The 21,149-nt window shown below is 55.0% G+C and overlaps 2 protein-coding genes across 6 annotated transcripts in view; both read right to left on the reverse strand.

Moving 5' to 3' along the window:
* LOC116557777 (cholesterol 24-hydroxylase) overlaps window positions 1-3,639 on the reverse strand; it is a 41,993-nt gene extending 38,354 nt beyond the window's left edge. For both annotated transcript variants that reach the window (XM_032287441.1, XM_032287442.1), the window contains exon 1: window positions 3,361-3,639. In XM_032287441.1, coding sequence (XP_032143332.1) covers window positions 3,361-3,479 — 119 coding nt within the window. In that variant the 5' untranslated portion in view covers window positions 3,480-3,639. The remainder of the gene's footprint in view (window positions 1-3,360) is intronic.
* Window positions 3,640-5,438: 1,799 nt separating this feature from the next.
* HHIPL1 (HHIP like 1) overlaps window positions 5,439-21,149 on the reverse strand; it is a 75,878-nt gene continuing 60,167 nt past the window's right edge. For 3 of the 4 annotated variants that reach the window (XM_032287446.1, XM_032287447.1, XM_032287444.1), the window contains 3 exons: window positions 19,089-19,170; window positions 15,366-15,448; window positions 11,636-12,772 (listed from right to left, as the gene is read on the reverse strand). In XM_032287446.1, coding sequence (XP_032143337.1) covers window positions 12,228-12,772; window positions 15,366-15,448; window positions 19,089-19,170 — 710 coding nt within the window. In that variant the 3' untranslated portion in view covers window positions 11,636-12,227. Of the gene's footprint in view, window positions 5,647-11,635; window positions 12,773-15,365; window positions 15,449-19,088; window positions 19,171-21,149 lie in introns of those variants that run through there. The other variant, XM_032287445.1, reaches the window with a different exon arrangement.

Raw genomic sequence — 21,149 nt, forward strand, 5'->3', positions numbered from 1 at the left:
TGACACCGTGGCCAGACGTGGGGACTTGTCGCTCAGTGCCCCGGCATACAGAAGCCCACTTGGCATGTCCTTATGATAGACTGGATGTGGCAGAGCATTCCTGGGAGAGAGGAGAGGCAAAGCTCCCTCCTCCCCATCCCCTGCAACACCACGATTGGCTGAGTGGGGACCCAAGCTCTCCTGTGGGCAGAGAAAGCCATGGCCAGTAAACAGGGCAGAGGCCACCTGGAGAGCCCACTGTGAGGCTACTTAGAGGATGAAGGGAGCCCCTGCAGTGGTGGAGGAGCAGGCTATCCACTAAGGGTAAGCGTGAGGGTGAGGGGCCATGATTGTGCCTCGTGCCAGAGGGGCAGAGTGGCGAGTGGTCAGCTGGGAACCCAAAGCCCACCAGACATACCACCTGCCAGAGCTAGCTGTGGGGCTCCCCCAGGGCTGCCGCCCTGCTCCTTGTTGAGCAGCCCCATCCCAGCAACTGGGCAAGTTGGAGTGGAGCCGGCACCGTCCAGGAGTCAGTTTATCCCCAAATAAATAAAAATTTGGAGAGACAGAGATCTTTCATTGTCAAGTTTACATCCACTCCCACACTACCAGGAGAGTAGGGGCTGATGAGGACAGTTAGAACAGTGACAGAGAAATGAAGAAGCTACAAGTGTCTGTGTGGGATCAGAGTGTGGGGGTCTGAGTGTTCAGCTGTTACACGGATCCGTGCAGTAAGATGTTGTAAGAAAAGCACAGAGGAGGGGCACTCAGGGAGGGCCTCCTGCAGAGCAAGGAGCATGAAGAGTAGCCTCTTACAGTGAGAGGGTTCCTTGCCTGCCAGCTGGCAAAGCCCTGGGGTCCCCGGGGGCAAATGTCACTACTGGAGACTCAATACACAGATCTCTCATCACCCACAGTGTCGCCACTCATAGTTTAAAGATTCAGACTTTTAATACCAAAGCATCAGGTTTCTGCTAGGAGAGGTTCCAGAACTTTCATTTAATGCATTTTTATATTTGACCACTAACAAATTTTTAATCCAAAATCTTTTTATATATGCATTGTTCAGTTCACCTCCTCAGAATAAAGAGCCAAACCATGAATATATTCATCCTCCTCCCACTCCTCCCTCCCCACCCCACACACTCAGGTCACATGTAGACTCTGTGATATAAGATTTGGGAAGAATTTAGCCATTAAAAGGAAAGAAATAAGGACACATGCTACCACATGGATGAACTTTTGAAACAATATACTAAGTGAAAGAAGCCAGACACAAAAGGCCACATATTGTTATTCCATTTATATGAAACGTCCAGAATGGGCAAATCCATAGAGACAGAAAGCAGATTCATGGTTGCCAGGGCTGTGAGGGGTGGGGGAAAATGAGGAGTGATGGCTAACAGGTATGGGGTTTCTTTCTGGGGTGACAAAACAGTTCTGAAATTGGTGGCAATGTCTGCACAGTGATGTGAATATACTAAAAACCACTGAATCGTACACTTAAGAATAAATTTTACGGAATGCAAGTTACATTTCAATTTTTTAAAGATGATTTAAGTTCTGCCTTCTCAAGACACAGAGACCAGAACAGGTCATTTGAGTTTATGAGAAAACCAAGTGACGATGAAACTTATCAGAACAAGCACCAAACTCATTCAATTCTAAGTGCTGACAGTTGATTTGAAAACTTGAGAGGGTGATAGTATACATAACAGAACTTATGGGAGATGTCCACCATTCAACCTTGAATCGCTATTGATTGTGTGTCCACTATGCATGTGCTGCTCTGCTACATGTCAGGGATGCAGCAGTGACTGCGACAGACGGGGGCCCCTGGGAAAGACAGACACTTAACAAGAGCTGGCACAAATAATTCGCCAATTAACATTATGCGGTAAAGGAAAATTACAGTGACTTCAGGGTTTATAAAATGAACATAATATGTTTGGGGGAGCAGGTGGAAGCTCCCTGAGGAGTTAGCATTGAAGCCAAGCCTGGAAGGCTGGGGGAAGAACCATCCAGGTAAAGTGGAAGGCGGAGGAGCTAAGCAAGAAGAGAGAGCACCAGGAGGGCAGAGAGCCCGAAGGGAGAACAGTTGCCTCCCTCGGTCACCAGCCACAGAGATCTTTCCTGAACCCAACAAGCAGAGATTCAGGCTTCTAACACCAGTACATGTGGCTTGTGCTAGAGATGGGTGCCTTCCAGAATGTTCATGTCCTGTGATTTTAAAAAGTTTGTCTAATACCATTGTTTAGTCATTCATTCAACAAATATTTATTGAGCATCTGCAACATGCCAGGCACTGGGGATACACAAGTGAACAGATTGTCCCTGTCCTCCCGGGGCTCACATTCTAGAAGGGGAGACAGACAGTCAACAGGTGAACAGTCAACAGGTGGAAAGAAGGTAACTTCAGAGGTGATGGCCCCTGAGAAGTCTGGGGCTGGGTGGTCCTTACACAGGGTGCTTGGGGAGGCCTGTTTGAGATGAGCAGAGGAAGAAGCCCGCCAGGCCCAGGCTTGAGCAAAGGACCCTGGGGGCGGGAAGCTGCGGGGGTGGGGGGTGGGGGGGAAGGAAAGCTGCAGCGGTTGGAAGCTGCGGGGTGGGGAGGGGTAGGGAGGAGCAAGGCTAGGGGCAGCAGTGAGTAAGCAAGAAGGAAGAGCAGGGTACAGAGTGGGTTCTGAGAGCTTGGCAGGGGCCTCACGGGCCATGCAGCAGACTTAATTTAGAACTGCATTTAGTTGTCAAGTGATGGAAAGCCCTTGGAGCAGAGAAATGACACATTTAATTTAAGCTTCACAAAGCTAAGCTTGGGGTGGGGGGCGGATGGCAAGTTGGGGGGGGGGTGTGAGTTGGGTGGGGGCGGGGACCAAGAATGGAATTGTAAGTACTAAGGAGAAGACAAATGGGGTGTCCCAGAACAGAAATACAAACAAAAGGAAATATGACTGAAGTACAGCGTGCTCCAATCCAGGCTGACCCTGTCCCAGTCCCAAAGTTAACAGCGCCACTTTGGAGGCAGGCTGACCTGGGCTTAAATCTAGGCTTACCAACCGTGTGACCTTGGGCAGGTGACTTCGCCTCTGCGCGCCTCAGTCTCCTCGTCTGAACGATGGGGTAACAATAGCGCCTACCTGACAGGGCTGTCGCTGCCATCGCGTTTGTGGGGCCCAACTGTGCGCGGTGGGAGCCCAGCAGCTGCTGCGGCTGTGAGTAATTTGTTACTAAGAATAGTTAGCGCCCCTCTCCGGGCCGCCGTCTCCCAGCGGCCGCGCGCACTAGGCGAGGCCGGACCCCGGCCTGGACGCCGGCTTAGACGCGGTCCCCAGGCCCCCAGTTCTAGCGCCCCAGCCAGGCCCCGCCCCCAGCCCCGCTCACCTGGGCCGCGGCGGCCCGGGGATGTGCTCGTAGCGGCTGCGAGCGCGGTGCACGAAGGTGCAGCAGAGGCCGAAGGCGAGCAGGACGGCGCTGGCGAGCAGCAGCAGCCCGGGGCTCATGGCTCCGGGGCAGGCCAGGCCGGGGTCGGGCCGGGCGCCGAGGGGGCCGGGAGGCCGCGAGCCGACTCAGCTGTCAGCGCCGCGCGCCGCCTCGGCCCCAGGCCAGGCGCGACCCAGCACCGTCCCCGCCCGCTCGGCTCCGCCCCCGCCGGCTCCGACCCCTCCCAGGGCGCACTGTCCCCGCCAACCACGTCTCCGCCTCCGGCTCCGGCGCTCAGGGCCCTCCCCCGCCCCGCCCCGCCCCCGAAAGCTCCGCCCCAACCTCCACACCTCCCCAGCCCGGGCCCCGCCCCGAGCATGCAGTCTCCACCAATCACAACTCAGCTTCTGGCTCAGCCCCCCAGGCTCCGCCCCCACCTCCTCAGACTCAGGCCCGCCCCAGCAGCGGCTCCGCCCTTAACGCGTTGTCCCTGGCAACGATCCTCCGCGCTCTGCCCGGCGGCGGCGCGAAGTCCTGCTGGCTGGCTCCGCCCGCTCCGGCGCCTCCAAATAACGGCATCTCTACGCGCGCGGTCCTAGGCCCCTTCCTTTCTCCCTAAAACCTGCCCGGAAACCCCATTCCAGCCTGCAAAAGTCCGCATGACGCCTACTGTTCTCAAACTTCTCCTGGGAACCCCTGCCCCCCAAAGTTGTTCTCCAGATGTCCCTGGGCGCCTCCTGCGCCCGGAAGGTCCGCGCGTAGCGCCTGCGGTCCGCCAGTGGGGCCCACGGGCTGGTGACAGGACCCGGCGGGACTCAGGGACGCCTGTGTCTGCGACCGAGAGCACACCGCGGGGCCAGAGGCTGCTCTCTCAGAGACTCGGGTTCCTGCGGACCCACCCAGACCAGGCGAAGCGCCATCTGAGGCGCTGTCCCTGGCCCGAAGGAGTTGGAATTGGAGGATGAAAATCCGGGTCCGCCCTCCAGGGAAAGCGGGAAATGTGCCCGGGAGGCGGCGGTAGCGGAGAAGAAGGTATTTTCGAAATAATGACCAGGGCTTCCCCCTCTGTTGTAACCCGCGTCTCCTTGCCCATCCTGGATGAAGATGAGGCCAACTCTGGGCGTTTTGGTTCCCAATTCCTATTCCCAGGGGCCACCCAGCGTGAAAGCCGTGGCTGGGGACGGCCAGGTGTGCCCACTGCTAGCCCAGGTGAAGGTCCTCCAGGCTGGAGGGAAGGGCCCAGGGAGTTTAGATGCTGCCGGGTTTCTGAGAAGAGGCAGTGCCCCTGTCCCACGCTTGAGCCAGTCCTGGAGAGGTTGGGAAACGAAGAGGACCTTTGCACCGCCTCTCCCAGGTATTGCCAGGGACAGTCCCCGCCACGGACATGGGACACCGCTGTTAGGACTGTGTGGGCTGAGGGGCGGCAGAGAGGTCCAAGCCTTAAGAGCCGTGCCCAGCACTGAGGAGGCGGGATTTCTGGCCCTGGGGCCACCGCAGCCTGGACAGGTGGGTAGCAGGGCCTCCATCCCCCTCGGTGCCTGGCCCTGCCTCCCTGTTGGACTAGGGGACGTTGGCTTGCCACCGCGCCCCCGTGTGACAGTGACAAGCAGCTGCAGGTGCACAGGGGAACTCAGACTGGCCCTGCTGGGGTGAGGTGTGGCGAGGTGGGGGGGGGGGCTGGCCTCCAGGTCCCCTGTGGGCTGTGAAAGCTCCAGGACTTTGGAGCAATTTGGAGGGAGGATGAGGCTGCGAGAAGGAGGGTGTGGGCTCCTGCGCGCTGGAAGGTGGGTTGGGGTGGTTAGCTAGAAATGTGACAGAACCACATTTAGTATCCAGTTTGTGGAAAGCTCCCTGAGATTACCAAATGCATGCACGGTCTGGAGAGGACTTTCTCTTGCCTTGTCTCTCTGTCCCCCTGGAACAAGGGTTCTGTTAGCAGCAGCGAATACATAGGGGTCTGCAGCAACCTTAGTTCTTACCTCCTCAGAAGAAAGAATTCGGCTGAGGGCCATAAAGCAGAGAGGCAAGTTTTAGAGCAGGAGTGAACATTTATTTAAAAGTTTTAGAGCAAGAATGAAAGGAAGTAAAGTACACTTAGAAGAGGGCCAAGCAGGTGACTTGAGAGAGTCAAGCCTGTGGCTTGATCTTTCACTCCGGGTAGGCATGCTTCCGGAGGACTGCATCTCTCTTCTCCCCTGATTCCTCCCTTGGGGTGGGCTGTCCGTGTGCGCGGTGGCCTGTCAGCACCTGGGAGGAGCCGAATACATAGTGTGTTTACTGAAGTTATGTGCGCGATCATTTGAGGTGTTTTTCCCTTAGCAGTGTTCCTAGAGGAAGCTCATCTACCAGTTAATCACTGCCATTTTGCCTCATTGTGGGAAGTTCCTTTTTAAAGTTTCATTTCTTGTTAAAGAATAAATGTGCTAATAACTCTTTGTTAAGCCCTATCCTGTGTAGCCATTAGACATGCCATGCTTATAGGCACGTAGTACATCTGTGTCCTTGTACTTTAACCAAGATATCTTTGCTGGACGTGCTCACAGGCATGTCCCAGCTCTCCACTGCTTTTACCTGTTTAGAAAAGTTTTAAGTTGTTAGCCAATCGGGTTTTAGTTTAGATTGTGAGGTCTGACTCCAGCCAACAGAGATCAGACACAGCAGTAAGGACGACCCCAAATGCATAAGGGATAAATTTGTGTGTTTTCCTTTGTTCATTGTACTCTCATGGCAAGATGGCTAGTGAGAGTACCCTTCCTGCAGTCCAGGAAGTAAAAATTGTGTTGCTGAAAGATCCTTTGTCTCAGTGCTAGTTTTCTTTGCGGCACCAAGCATCTGTTTCCAACACTGTTAGTGCGCATGCTTGAGCCCACTCACCCAGCTCCTGAGATCTTATCGGGAAGTTGATCACCAACTTCAGGTGCTTCTGTCTATTGGGAGATTGCGTCTCCCTGACACTGGCAGCAGTGCCTGACCATCACCTCTCCAAATATGGCTAAGGAAAGGGACATACATGTTCTCTGGCACATCAGGCAGCACCAGTGATCTCTGGCTCAACATGACCATGGCTTACCCCAGGGCAGTACTTCCAGAGCAGTGTCTGTCCCCATCTGTTGTGAGCCAACAGTCTCCCCTCTCCCTAGGCACCAAGCCCATAGCTGTCCCATCACCCCTCATTTGATGCTTCCAGCTGTCCTGTGATTGGGTAAGGGAACACAGATGCACACCAGGGCTCCAGGTCCCAGGGCTCAAGGCCCTTATCCTGGGTGGGCAGCCCTGCCAGACACCAGCAGAGGGCGCTGCCTGGAAGCACGTGGCCAACGACTTGCTCTTTCCCTGGAGGGTCTGGAGTAAGCTATCCAATATGGCAGCCATTGGCCACCTGTGGCTATTCAGTACTTGAAATGTGCCTAGTCCAATTGAGATGTGCTATGTGTAAGATACACACTAGATTCTACAAATTAATACAAAATAAGAATGGGGAAAAGAGGTCATCAGGCACAGTGGCTCACACCTGTAATCTCAGCACTTTGGGAGGCAAAGGCAATAGGATCTCCTGAGAACATGAGTTCAAGACCAGCCTGGGCAGCATAGGGAGACCCCATCTCTACAAAAAATAAAAAAACACTGGCTGGCGTGGAGACACATGCTTGTGGTCCGAGCTACTCAGGAGGTTAAGGTGGAGGGATCACTTGAGCCTGGAAGATTGAGGCTGCAGTTAGCAGTGACAGCACCACTGCACTCCAGCATGGGTGACAGAGCCAGACCCTGTCTCAAAAAAATGTTATTGATATTTATATATGGGTTGCCTGTTAAAATGATAATATTTTGAATATGCTGGGTTACATAAAATATTAAAATTAATTTTACCTGTTTCGTTTTACTTTTTAACATGGCTAATAGCAGCTTTTAAGTTACTTCTTTGGCTCACATTACGTTTCTACTGGATAGCACCAGTATGGACAATGACTGTGGTCCCTAGAACAGCAGCATTCGCATTACCCAGGAGCTTCTAGAACTGCAGATTCTCAACCAAGACAGAGTCAAAAACTCTGAGAGACAGGATCTAACAACCTGTGTTTCAAGCGGCCCTGTAGAACTTGATTCTTCTCAGGCTTGAAAATCACCAGTGTGGATGACACCATACAGGGAGCGGTTTCCCAGCAGGAGTTGTTGGGGGATATGTAGGCATAAGGCGGCTCTGAATTGGCTGCCTTTACATGGGTGGCCTGGCAGGGGGGAGGTGCAGTAGTCCAGGGAGGGAGAGGATCAGGCTCTGGGAGAATGGGCTTTAGTGCAAACTTGCCTCTAAAGCCCTGGGGACCGCTTACATAAAACCCTAGGAACCTGTCCCCTGGGCTGGAAAAGAGGGACAGTGATATCGAGGGTGTCTCGTGGAGCTGTTGTCAAGATGAAATGAGCTAACACACCCGAGGCAGCTGGTGTGTAATAAGCGTTCAGTAAAAGCTAGTTCTTAGCCAGGGAGGAGGGCGAGGGAACAAATGCCCCCACAAGAAGACTTGGGTTCTACATGTTAGACTGAGGGAGCTCTTTCTCCTGCTGTCGCAAGGGTTTCTTCCCATGGCATTCTGATGCTGGTCCTCCACGTGGCATGCCCCTCCTCATTCTGTCATGGACAGTTCGCAGCTGCCAGCATGGATGCCACCAGCCTCGGATTAAGCTTTCTGTCCAGGAAGCAACGTGGACGGTACGTGCCAGGCACAGCTGCAATGTGACCTCATTTTTCATCCAATAATTCTTCTGGTGACCTCCGTTTTGCAATGAGACTCAGAGAGCCACAGAGCCAGGACTGGAACCCAGTTTCCACTTCCATGAACTTCCCCAACGTTTCCAAGGTATAAACACAGAGACCCCTAGGCTCAGTCTAGGGCCTAGGGTGTTGTGACCTCTGGCTGATGCCTTGAACACAGTCCTGGACCCTGGGCCACCCCTGCAGCATTGACCCTGAGACTCTGGAACTAAGCTGTGTGGCACTGGGTAGGGCAGCCCCTCTCTGGGAATCTGATCCTGGCTATTAACTGCAGGCTGGATTAGAGGGGGTGAGGGTGAAGGCTGTGCCCAGACCAGCCCCCATTGCCAGAGGCCCTGGAGGACTTTAAGGCAAGATCGGAGTCCCTGGGGACAGAATCACTTGTGGATGCTCCCTCAGGGGCCAGCTGTAGGTGGTGGAGTGGAGGAAGTAGAAAAGTTCCTCTTCAAAATTTCCTTTTTTGTTAAAGAAAAAATCCCTCTTGTTTGTTGCTAATAACTCTTTGTTAAGCCCTATCCTATGTAGCTGTTAGACATGCCATGCACATAGTATATGCTATGTCCTTGTACTTTAACCAAGATATCTGTGCTGGGCATGCTCACAGGCATGTCCCAGCTCGCAACCTATGCCTGTTCCTTATTTGGATTTCCTTTTTGTTTTCCATTGCTTTTGCCTATTTAAAAAAGTTTTAAGTCATTAGCCAGTCGGGTTTTAGTTTAGATTGTGAGGTCTTGCTCCAACCAATAGAGATCAGACACAGCAGTAAGAACAACCCCAGATGTGTACGGGATAAATATGTCTGCTTTTCCTTTGTTTGTTGTACTCTTGTGGCAAGATGGCTAGCGAGGGTACCCTTCCTGCAGGAAGTAAAAATTGCTTTGCTGAGAGATCCTTTGCCTCAGTGCTGATTTTTCTTTGCAGCACCAAGCATCTGTTTCTAACAGGGAGTGAAAGGAGCACTGGACAGGGAGCCAGCTCTGCCCTCCCTGAACTTGTGTCCCAGTGGGGTGGGGATGGCTTTCCATACCCTTGAGGTGGTCCAGCAAGAAGGCCTACAGTGGGGTCCCAGAGCTGGACTGCTTGGGTTCAAATTCAAATTTTGGCTGTGTGACATTTGGTATGCGACAAATGCCCTGGGACTGGGCTTCCACCTGAGTAAATGTGTGTTAATATGAGGATTACATGAGTGAATGGTATGTTAAGCTTTCAGACCAGTGCTTGGCATGTAGTGTCAGCAGAGGTCAGCTATCCACTCTTATTACTACCTAGGGCAGGGGTTCCCAAACCCTGGGTCATGGACAAATACCGACGGGCGGCCGGTTGGGAACCAGGCCACGCAGCAGGAGGTGAGTGGCAGTGGGGGAGGGTGGTGTGGGGAGCCAGCGTTCCTGCCTGAGTTCTGCCTCTGTCAGATCAGCAGGAGCATTAGATCCTCAGAGGAACATGAACCCTACTGTGAACTGTGCCTGCAAGGGATCTAGGTTGTGAACTCCTTATGAAAACCTCATGCCTGATGATCTGAGGTAGGACATTTCATCCTGAAACCATACCCCAAACCCTGTTTGTGGAAAATTGTCTTCCACAAAACCAGTCCCTGATGCCAAAAAGGTTGGGGACCACTGACCTCGGGACCTTGGAGTCAGCCCCAGGAGTCAGGGCAGCCTAGCCCAGGCTTAGTTTGGGGCCTGAGAGGTGATGGGTTAGAGCCTGGGGAAGGAGCATGCCTGGCCTGGAGGACTGACCAGCTGAAGCCTGAGCTCCCAGAGAAGTATTGGAGGCCTAAGGCCACACCCAGAGAGCCCTCTGCCAACCCTCCTGATCCATGTCTGAGTAAAACAGCTGCTGGGGCCAGGTGAGCAGGGCCCTGGATCGGCCATTGTCGAGGGCCTTAAGGCTTGCCACACCTTCCCTGGCCTCCAGTCTCAGTGTGGCCTCATCTGGCAAGAGGCCCAGGACACTCAGCCTCCCTGAGCAAGCTTCCCCATCTGCACAGTGAGGAATTTGGCTGGGATGCTCACTAAGGCCCTGCTAGCTCCTAACACTCCCTGCAGCAGAGTTTAGAACTCCCCTGTGTCCTGGAGGCCCGAGAGGAGCAGGAGGCCAGTAGTAACATCACCTGCTGGGCAATAACAGCCCCCAGGTATCTCTATCAGCTGCCAGGCTGGCATCCCCACACCAGGCAGGGGCCCCAGCATACCCCTTTCTGAGGCAAAGTGGAGCTGGGGAGGGCAGTAGTTAGGGTGCGGGGGCTCTAGACTAAGCTGCTGTATTCAAATTTGGCTTCTCCCCTCCCTGGCTTGGTGCCTTCAACTAAGATATCTAACCACTGTGTGCCTCAGTTTCCCCTTCTGTAACGGGGAGAAGGAGGCTTCTCTGAGGCTTGAAAGCGTTGACACGTGCTGCACCACTCGGCACACAGACTACACTGGCTTCAGGGCTGATCATGATTCCCAAGAGGGGTGCAACAGGGCCAGACAAGCCCCGGGTGCCCAGGGCCCCAACAACCCCACCTAGCACAGAGTATGAGTCCAAGACAGTAACCCTAAAGCTTTCTTCTGCAGCCCAGGATCCTTACTAACAGCTAGGAGACCCTGCCAGACTCACGCCTACCCCCTGTGCCTGCCCAGCCGCCCCTGCTGCCAGCTCCCAGAACTTGGCATAGTGTCACCCCCTCCCCAGAGCCCCCACACATAGGTTGGGTTTGGGTGCCCAATGCAGACCTCTTCCAACCCCTGACATGGGCCACATGCTGTCCTCACTGCCTGGTGACTAATCTGCTTACCCATCCCCACCCGTGTTCCCATCCGAGGCTAAGTGCAGTCATACTTAGCACTCCTTGGTGGCTTGGCACAGAGCCAGGGCTGAGCATCCCTGGAGCAAAGGAGTTTCTACTTGTAATGCAGGTGGGAAGCTGCAGGCCCCACCCCTTTCTCCTGGTTCCCACCCCAGCTCCTACACAGGCCCAGGTCAGAGAGGAGGCCGGAGAGCAGTGTGGAAACAGCCACATTGTTGGCATAGCCCTGGGTGAAAAGCATCAGTAGTCTCACTGGCCCCCAAGCCTGGTCAGCCCAAGGTGGGGCTAGAGGAATCACAAGGTCCCCTGGGTTTACACTGAGCAGGGGTGGGGATGAGAAGGACAGAGGTGGCCCCAGTGCTCAAACACAGCTTTGAAGGTAGTGGAGGCCCACCCACTCACTGGAGAGCCAGGGCGAAAGCTCTGCCCAGCTAGTGTGGGGGGCTCTGCCCCAAAAGCAGGAAAGAGTCAGGTCTCAGGACTGGAGGAGGCTGGCGCCATCCCAGGAGCACCCACAAGGGCTGGGTGTGCTGCTGAGAGGCTTCTCCAGCACGTGGCCTCGGAGATCATTCAGCCCCCACGCCCAGCCTCCCTGAGCAGGTGCCAACACACTCTGACATGCGCCTGCCCCTTCAGTGGGGCCCCGACATGCGCCTGCCCCTTCAGTGGGGCCCCGACATGCGCCTGCCCCTTCAGTGGGGCCCCAGGCCTGCAGCTCACCCTGCACCCACCAGCCAGAAGGCTTTCCCTGCCCCACTGGATGCCTCCGGTTCTCTCCAGTGCCTCTGACTGTGAGGCCACCAGGCCATGCTCTCTGAACCACATTCCTCAGGCCACCCTCCAGCTGTTCTGGCACCTTCCACTCCAGCTGTGGGCAGGACAAGCCTGGTTCTCCCTGGGCCTTCAGTCTGACAACTGTGCCTCTGTTAGCACAGCCAGGGGCCATGTCCATCCTTGAAGCCTGGCTGCCCTCAGTCCTGAGGGTCCCACAGCTGGTGTTTGGAATGCTCGGAGGTAAGAAAGGAACTCCTCCGGTTGTGAAGGACCATGTGCACCCAGAGCCCACACCCTCCCCAGCACACACTCCTGCTTGGGTCTGCAGAGGGCACACATGCACTGCAGCGCCTCACACATGTCCCAGGACAGCAGGAACCTCCACCCCCTTCACCCTGGAATGCGTGTGCATGTGCCAGGTGCACACAGTGGGGAGTCGCCCCTGCCAGGCTCCTCAGCCGGCGGGATGGCCTGGGGGCAGCGGCGTGCTGCCTACAGGTCGGGGTTCTGGTGGCTGCACACGACGCCAGCATCCTCCTCGTGCTCGCAGTCGTGCGTGCCCACGCCGTTGTGCTGGCACTCCAGCAGGTTGTGCTCCCAGCCCTTGCAGCGAACATTGTCCAGCAGAATGGGCAGCGAGCCACCCTGGCCAAACTCGGCTCTCTTGACGGCGCGCACGGCGTAGGGAAACCCCAGCTGGCGACAAACGACGGCGGCGCCGTTGATGTCCCAGGAGTCGTCACACACAGTGCCCCAGCGTCCGCCCACGAACACCTCCACGCGCCCGCTGCCGGAGCGCAGGCCCGCGCGCCTCACCAGGCGCACCTCGCCATCCCGGAACGCTTGGTTCGCCGTGTTCAGCCGCCCCCGCCGCCGCCCGCCGCCCCTCCGGCCCCCTGGTTGCCGGGTAGGCCGTGCTGGCCTCGGAGGCCGCGGGGTAGGCGGGGGCGCAGTAGCCGTGGGGCGCCTGCGGCGGGGCGCCTTCGTGGGCGCCCGCACTGTAGGCCGCGGGGTGCTCGGTGTCTTCAGGATGAACTCTGCACAGAGGAAGAGCATGCCATCAGAGGGACCCGGGCACCCCTGCCAGCCCTGCTGCCCACCCTGTGCTGCCCTGCAACCTGTGCACACAGGGCAGACTCAGAAGAATGTCCTGGGTCTGTCCTGCGCTCACACCCAGGAGACAGGATGCCACCTGCGCTCCCAGTGGTGCTTTCCAGGCCACCTGGACCCAGAAAGATGCCAGCCTGGAGTCAGGGGCCAGGGGCTTTTTCAGTCATGCAGCAAACACTCACTGGCAGCTGCTTCATGCCAGTCTGCTGCTGCATCTCCCCATCCCAAGCGCAGTCTTCCCAGAAGTCCCCAGATTGGTGCCAGAGCCAGCCCCTGGCTCTGAACTCAGGAAGGCAATGGAAAGGAAGGAGTGTCTGGGAAGGCTTCTAAGAGCCCATCACCATTTCTGCTTCCAGGCCTTGGTTGTGAGGGTGAGGAAGCTGAGGCCCACAGATGGGTAAAAATTGCTGCGTGGCCAGCAGGCTGGGAATGGGACCCACACAGGGACCGCTGGGGTCAGGGTGAATCTCTTTCCTCCTGGCTTCCAAGGTTGGCACCTGTCACAGTGGGTACGATGGGGGCGCTCTTGTTGTGTGGCTGGGGAACAAGGCAGAGCCGCTGTAACCTACCATAGGACCTGGGTGCAGGTGGCGCTGGGGAGCTGAGGCAGGTGATTCCCTTTGTCCCTGAAGAATGTGGGGACACACCTGGCCCAGGTCAGCCACAGGGAAACACCTCCACACTTTGCTGTGCCCAGCCCTACCCCACACAGGCACAGTGCCAGGCACAGGGCACTGCCATGCGTAACAGCCCAAGACTGTTCAGTTACTATGGGGAGGATCCTGGAGCCACCAGGCCAAACCTCTTTAATCTGGCCACACCTCAGCCAGTCCCACTTTGGAAAGCACTGAGATGGGGGATGAGAAAAGGCCTCTGAGCACAAGGCCAGGCACGGGCCAGGGCCAGGAGCCCCGTGACATGGGCAAGATGCTCTCCATCCCTGCACCCTGCCCCTGGCCCCACCTCTTGCTCCTCAGGCTGTCTCGTTTCTCCCACTGTGGCTCTTGCTGTTCCCTCCTCCTGCACTGCCAATCCCCCTTGGGGAATCCCCCTCAGCAAACCTCCCTCTTGATGCCAGCCCCCGGAGGTGCAACCTCCTCTGTGCACTCCCCCAGGTGCACCCCCCATGGATCCCCTGGGTGCATCCCCCACTCTGTGCACTCCCCTTCTGTGCCACCCTCCTCAGTGCCATACCCCTCAGTGCACCCCCTTCCAGGTGCACCCCCTGGTGCCATCCCCACTCAGGGCCACCCCCCTCAGTTCCACCCCCATGCTACCCTGCCTCAGTGCCACCCCCTCAGTGCCACCCCCTGTGCCACCCTGCCTCAGTGCCACCCCCCTCGGTGCCACCCCTTGAAGTGAACCCCCCTTGGTGCACCCTTCCTCGTCTTTTCAGACTCCAGGAATGCCTACCCTCCACCCCAGTCTCCACCGTGGGTCCTCACAGCACCTGGCACACAAGTCGATCACGGAGCCTGGGACAGTAAATGACATCTCTGTCTGTCCCAGTCAGAACAGGGCCTGGTCTGACTTCTCACTGTGGTCCCGGCACCCAGCATGGAGCCAACAACTAACAAAAGTGCCAGAAACTGCTGAATGAGTAAATGAGAAACTTACCAAGCCCTGAAACCAACTGCGGCCAGAATTCACTTCCAAAACCGCAGAGCTCAGCCCCTTCCCCTCTACCCCGGTACCTCTTCTGCCCAGGTGCCTAGCCTCCCTCACTTCTTGCCCTCCCCACCCCCATACACACCCAGTCTGCCTATGGGTGGCCTGCCGAGCCCACCTGGTCTGCTGAAATACTTTCCTTGGCCCACAGAGTGGTTTTTAAAATTCTGAACTGGTTGCCAACACTTTGAATTGGGAGGCTGTATCTAACAGGCTGAGAAGGCAAGGCCTGCAGGGCCTCGCTGTGTGTGCATCCCCAGGGCAGGGCACGTGTCCCTGGTGAATGAGTAGATGGGTGTGTTCCTGCTTCTCTGAAGAACTGGAAGACCTGGCAACACGGGGTCCTTGTTCTCACCTAACTTGTGCAGAGGGGAAAAGTCCCAGTCTCAGCCTGGGGCATACCCTTCCCGCTAGACCCCAGACCCAATGGACAGTCATTTGTGGACCTGCTTGGCCATCTGTCCTCACCAGGCTTCTCAACATGGAACCATCTGAGGGCCCAGCCCACATGCCAGCCCCCCCCCTCCCCAAATAACTCTTCCAATCTCCCTTGTTTACACACAGGTACATCCTCTTTCTCTGTCCCTCCCAAGAACTCGGAGCATACCTTGCGTGGCACCAGCTATTTCTCTTTTGGTTTAAGGAACTGTAACCAATCAAGCAAGACCCAATTTAGTTCAAGTCCCATCCAGCTTACCACCATGTCTAATGTGTGCCAGGCACAGTGCTAAGCACAGGGGCCGAAGATGGGCATCTAGGTCCAGCTGGTAAGTCCCACATCTGGCTGGAGGGACAGCGATGTGGGCTGCGGGAGCTCCCCCTCCCACAGCATCCCCACTGGCAGGCACTTACTTTCTCTGGGCAGAAAGGGGATGAGGCCGCTTCTTATCTTCACCTTAGCAGGCTGGATTTTACACTTGCCAGGTGGTGCCCGCCTGCCAACGACACACAGGAGGTCATGAGTCTTACCCTGGGAGCCCACCCTGGGGATATCCCCCTGCCATTACCTTTCCCCTGCAGCGAGGCAGATATGGCCAGCAGCGATGGTAACAGGCGGCCATTTACTGTGCACCTACTGTGTGGCCTGTGGCATCCCTGCACAGTCCATGCCCCCAGGATTCTAAGAGCTCCAGGGCATGAATCCCCCATAACAGCCCACCAGGTGCACGCCCAGCCTCTGCCAGAATAGCACCAGGGCTGGAGGCTTACTCTTTCCCAAGACACTTCTAATCCAGAGCATGGACTCTGTCCCCAGGGTGTGATCAAATGCCAGTCTCTCTCCTCCTACAGCCTGCCTCCAACTCCTGTAAATGCAGCCTGATTCCTGCCTGCCACCCTCTCCCTCCAGCCCCACAGCCTTTGAGAAGGGTCTCTCTCTGACCCTCTGGTTCCTGGATTTCCGATGATGTAGAATCTGAGAGATTCCTCTGCCTGGAACCATCTAAAGGATGGGGGCGTGAGCGAGGAAAGCCTTCTTACAGCTGGAGGCAGAGCTGAGGGACCTGGGGTCTTGGCATGTGGGGTTTGAGAGAGCAGGGAGACAAAAGGGAGAAGGGTGCCAGGACTAGGAATTGGGTCTCCTTTGATAGTTTTGAGGACACAGTAGGGAATGGAATTCTGTTTTAATTAGTTTTTGGCCAACAATCTGTGACCCCATTCCAGGACAGAGCCACGTGGGTCCACAACTTCAACAGGATTCCAGTGGGAAGGCAAAGGGGTGAAGTAGCCACGTGACACGGAGTGGCCTCCAGACAGGCTTGGCCCAAGAGGGACACCAAAGAGGGACAAGGGCCTTTGTCCCCAGAGACTGCAGAAACACAACCAGGCACACACACTTCTCAAAGCTGCAGACAGAGTGAGGTTTTTTGGTTGCTCTGACCTCCAGAGACCGTCCACCCACTTCAGACAGACCCAGTGGGGCTTTGGATCCTTAAGGAAATTAGAAAGTCTTTGTTATGCAAAAGGGTAGGATATCCACTCAAAAACACCACTGTGGTTATGTGTGGGTGGTCATAGATGACCCGACCCCATCCCCCTCACTCCTCATTTCTTCATTTTCCAATGTTCTATAATGGGATCTCTGCGTAATATGTGTGGGTGCAAAGAAACAGTTATTCCAAGATAGGAGAAGGAAGGGAAGAGAAGGGTCAGGGCGGGAGGGAGGAACTAGCCCACTTCCGGCTCCTACACAAGACGGTAAGCAAGAGAAGTCCCTAAGTCTTCTTGGGGTCCCTCTCTCTATGACGTGGGGACAACAAGCCAATAGGGAAACAGTGTTGAAAAAAGCAAAGATGACGAATCTCAGGCAACATCTGGTGTGAATTAGGCACTTGCTTGATGTATGTAACATTTCCTCAGAGAAGCATTCTTTTTTTGAAAATTGGAAATAACCTAAAATTCCATGGAATGGGTAGGACAATTACAGTGACTCAGCAGAAAATCACGCAGCCATTTGAAATGGTTCTTTTGAAGGTAATGTTTGCAACATTTAGACACCATGGCATACATGAAGGAAAAATACCAAGTCTGCACGTGCTCCAAATACAACCACATCAGTCCTGGCGCTGCACAGATGACGACAGACGGGACCTCAGGGAAATCAGGAGGAAGGGATGGAAGGAGGAAGTGATGACATTTTCTTTGATAAGATGTCATGTCAATACTTTATGCGTGCTTTTCAAACCACCAAAAAAACCCAGGTCTGGTAAACAAGGAAAGTGAGAAGCCATCACAAATAGGGAAGCTAAGGAGATACAACTAACGTAACATAGGAACCTGGAACAGGAAAAGGACACTGGGGAACAACTAGAAACGGCCTTTGAAAGAGAGTGTGGGGTCTGGGTGCAGTGGCTCACGCCTGTTATCCCAGGACTTTGGGAGGTTGAGGCAGGCGGATCACTTGAGGTCAGGAGTTCAAGACCAGCCTGGCCAACATGGCAAAACCCCTTCTCTACTAAAAATATAAAATTAGCCAGGCATGGTGGTGGGTGCCTGTAGTCCCAGCTACTCGGGAGGCTGAGGCAGGAGAATCACTTGAGCCCAGGAGGCAGAGGTTGCGGTGAGCTGAGATCCCACCACTGCTCTCCAGCCTGGGTGACAGAGCAAGACTCCATCTCAGAAAAAGAAGTAAAAGAGTGTGGAGTTTAACGAATAGTGATGGAGCAATATTAGTTGATTAATTTTGACACGTATACCATAATAATGTAAGGTGTTCATAATAAGGGACACAGGGTAAGGGGCATACGGGAAACGCTATACGTTTTGCCACTTATCTGTACATCTAAAACTATTCTAAAATTTCTTTTATTTTGAGATAGGGTCTTGCTCTGTTACCCAGGCTGGAGGGCAGTGGTGCAATCATAGCTCACTGCAGCCTTGACCTCCTGGGTTCCAGTGATCCTCTCCCCTGAGCATCCCAAGTAGCTAGGACCACAGATGCGTGCCAGCACACTGGACTGATTTTTAAATTCTTTGTTGAGATGGGATCTTGCTATGCTGATCATGCTGGTCTTGAACTCGTGGGCTCAAGCAACTCCCCTGCTTTAGCTTGCCAAAGTGCTGGGATTACAGGCGTGAGCCACTGAGCCCAGCATAACATATTTTAAGCACAATAAGTGTTTTAGAATTTTTCTTTTTGTAAAATTAATTAATTTTTTGAGAGACAAGGTCTCTCCCTATGTTGCCCAGGCTGGACTTGAACTCCTTGAATCTCCCTCCCGAGAATGTGAAGCCTGACAGCTTGTTTCAGGATTTTCCCAAACCTGGCATATCTCAACGTTTAGGGTAACTAAACACATTGAGGACTCCTAGGGTCTGCCAAGTGTGTGGATTCTTGGAGTGCAACCTCAGGCCTTGTGTTAGAGATAAGCACAAGATTGGAACCGCACCAGGGTGTTGAAGGGCCGTTCAGACTGCTGTGGAAGCCAGCAGAGGAGTGAAAATCCAAGGGCTGAGAAGCGGCTTAGAAAGTGGATCACTCATTTATTCATCAAGCATTCCTGAGTCTCTGCTTCGTGCCATTCCCAGTGCATGGGTGGCCGCTGCAGAGTGAAGAGACACAGGCTTGGTCCTGAGAATCCCGGACCAGCTGGGAGACGGTCAGTCGTGTAGCCCAGAGATTACAAGTCTGAGTGATGACAGCTGAGGAAGGGCTGGACCGGGGGCATGGAGGGCAAAGTGGGTTGGGGAAGGAGCTAGAAGAGGGTGAGGCTAAGGCACGCAGCCGAGGGCTTAGGGCAGGGCTCTGGGCCCTGGGCCGTGACTTTATATCTTTGTGCTCATTTCCACCACTGTAAAATGAATGGCTGGGAAGTCAATGAGCTGCACAAGGAAGGAGCTGGGACATGGCTGCCACAGCGCTTCTGGCCTTACAGCTAGAAGGGAAACCGGGGAAATGGAGCCCCCGGAAAGGAGTCCCAGCGAGGCGAATCACATTCCTCTTTGGGCCTCAGTGTTCTTGTCTGAAAAATGGGGATTAATACCACCCACCTGAGGGCGAGGCGGAGGGGACGGGCCAATGTAGCTAGCAGCCCTGACAGACAGCAGGAGCTCCCTGTCCTGGAGGCCGGGACTCACCTGGATGGGTCAATTATCTTGTAGACGACCCCGCGTGGAACTCTGGCACTCGGCTCCCCTGTTGACATGAAGTACAGCTCCCCTTTGGACAGAACAAAGCGACGAGTGAGACCCCCTCCTGGAATACCCTCGAAGCCAGCCCCACCTCACCACCCCTCATCCCCAGTCCCCGCAGGCTTTATCCTTGTAAAAGGATAGCAGGCAGCCAGATGTGGTGGCTCATGCCTGTAATCCCAGCACTTTGGGAAGCCGAGGTCAGTGGATCACGAAGTCAGGAGTTCGAGACCACCCTGGCCAACATAGTGAAACCTCGTGTCTACTAAAAAATACAAAAGATTAGCCAGGCGTGGTGGCAGGCACCTGTAATTCCAGCTACTCAGGGGGCTGAGGCAGGAGAATTGCTTGAACCTGGGAGGCGGAGGTTGCAGTGAGCTGCGATCGTGCCATTGCACTGCAGCCCAGGCAACAGTGTGTGACTACGTCTCAAAAAGAAAGGATAGCAGAGAGCTCAGCTGGGCTGGGGCCAGGGAGGGGGTTTCCCCAAGGAGGGGCTGAGACAGCTTGGTAACAGTTTGGAGGAAAGCCTATCCCTGGGGACAGGTGCAGTCAGGGAGAGCTGCATGGGGGTGGGGTCTGAGAGGCAAAGCACAGGAGACTTGGAAAGTGCAAAGGGAAGACAATTGAGGGGTAACTTGTGTAACTGGGGTAGACCCAGCTGTGATAGAGCGGGGGAATGAGGATAACAGGCTGCTGAGTGGTCAATGGCTCCTGACACCCGAACCCAGGGGCACCAGCACCACTGGAGAGGAGGGGGCAGAGGCTGTAGGCCTGCAGCAGTGGGGGTCCCCAGGGGAGATATCCCTGCTGGGAAGTCCCTGGGCACAGCCCTAAATTGGCCACATAGCCTTGGGCCGTCCATTCCCCTCTGGGCCTGTTTCTGGAGTGAGCCACCAGGAGCAGCCTTGGCCTCCTCTGCTCCAACCCCTCAAGGAACTCCCTGGTTCATCTGGCCGGCTGACCTTAAGGCCCACCTCTGGGAGGGGCCAGGGCCCAGTTCTGGCTCGGTGCCCCTCCTCCATAACCAGGCGTTCATAGTCAGCCACAGTCTCCCCATTAGTAAAATGACAAGGTTGGACCAGGCAGACTGCAAGGCCCCTTCCAGCCCGGATCTGATGGGAGCTGTAGCCCCCAGCCCTCTGCACACACAGGGAGCCCCCTCGGGTGCTGCCAAGCCGGCCCAGGGCTGCTGTTGAGACTCAGAAAACCATGCTCCAAAATGAAGGCCTCAGAAGCCGCCTCCAAAGCAAAAGTGTTTCTCTGACCTCCTGTCCTCCAGTCTCAGTTCTATTCTCCCCCGAGGTGCCATAGAAACTAGACTCTGTTTCCCAAGACAGATCATAGAAACTGGCACAAATTTCCCCCAAAGCTGGTCAGAACCTAAAAATATTATGGTAACTCTCTCCCCACCTTTCTGTGTAAAACTGGCCATAAAGAAATTATCTGAGGCCAGGCACGGTGGCTCACGCCTGTAATCCCAGCACTTTGGGAGGCTGAGGCAGGCGGATCACTTGAGGTCAGGAGTTCGAGACCAGCCGGGCCAACATGGCGAAACCCTGTCTCTACTAAAAATACAAAAATTAGCCAGGCATGGTGGTGCACGCCTGTAGTCCCAGCTACTCAAGAGGCTGAGGTATGAGAATCCTCTTGAATCCGGGAGGCAGGGGTTGCAGTGAGCTGAGATCACACCACTGTACTCCAGCCTGGGCAACAGAGCAAGACCCTGTCTCAAAAACAAAAACACACAAAACAAAACAAAAAAACACAAAAACAACAACAATAACAACAAAAAAGAAATTATATAGGTCAGATGTGGTGGCTATAACTTTGGGAGGCTGAGGCAGGGGATCACTTGAGTCCAGGAGTTCCATACCCGCCTAGGCAACATAGCAAGACTCCATCTCTACAAACTATTTAAAAATAGTTGCATGTGCCTATAGTCCCAGCCACTTGGGATGCTGAGGCAGAAGGATCACCCAGGAGTTTGAGGCTGCAGTGAGCCAT

This window comes from Sapajus apella, unplaced genomic scaffold (genome assembly GCF_009761245.1).
Source record: "Sapajus apella isolate SASKATOON/1434 unplaced genomic scaffold, GSC_monkey_1.0 scaffold20, whole genome shotgun sequence".
In the NCBI taxonomy this organism is placed as follows: domain Eukaryota; kingdom Metazoa; phylum Chordata; class Mammalia; order Primates; family Cebidae; genus Sapajus; species Sapajus apella.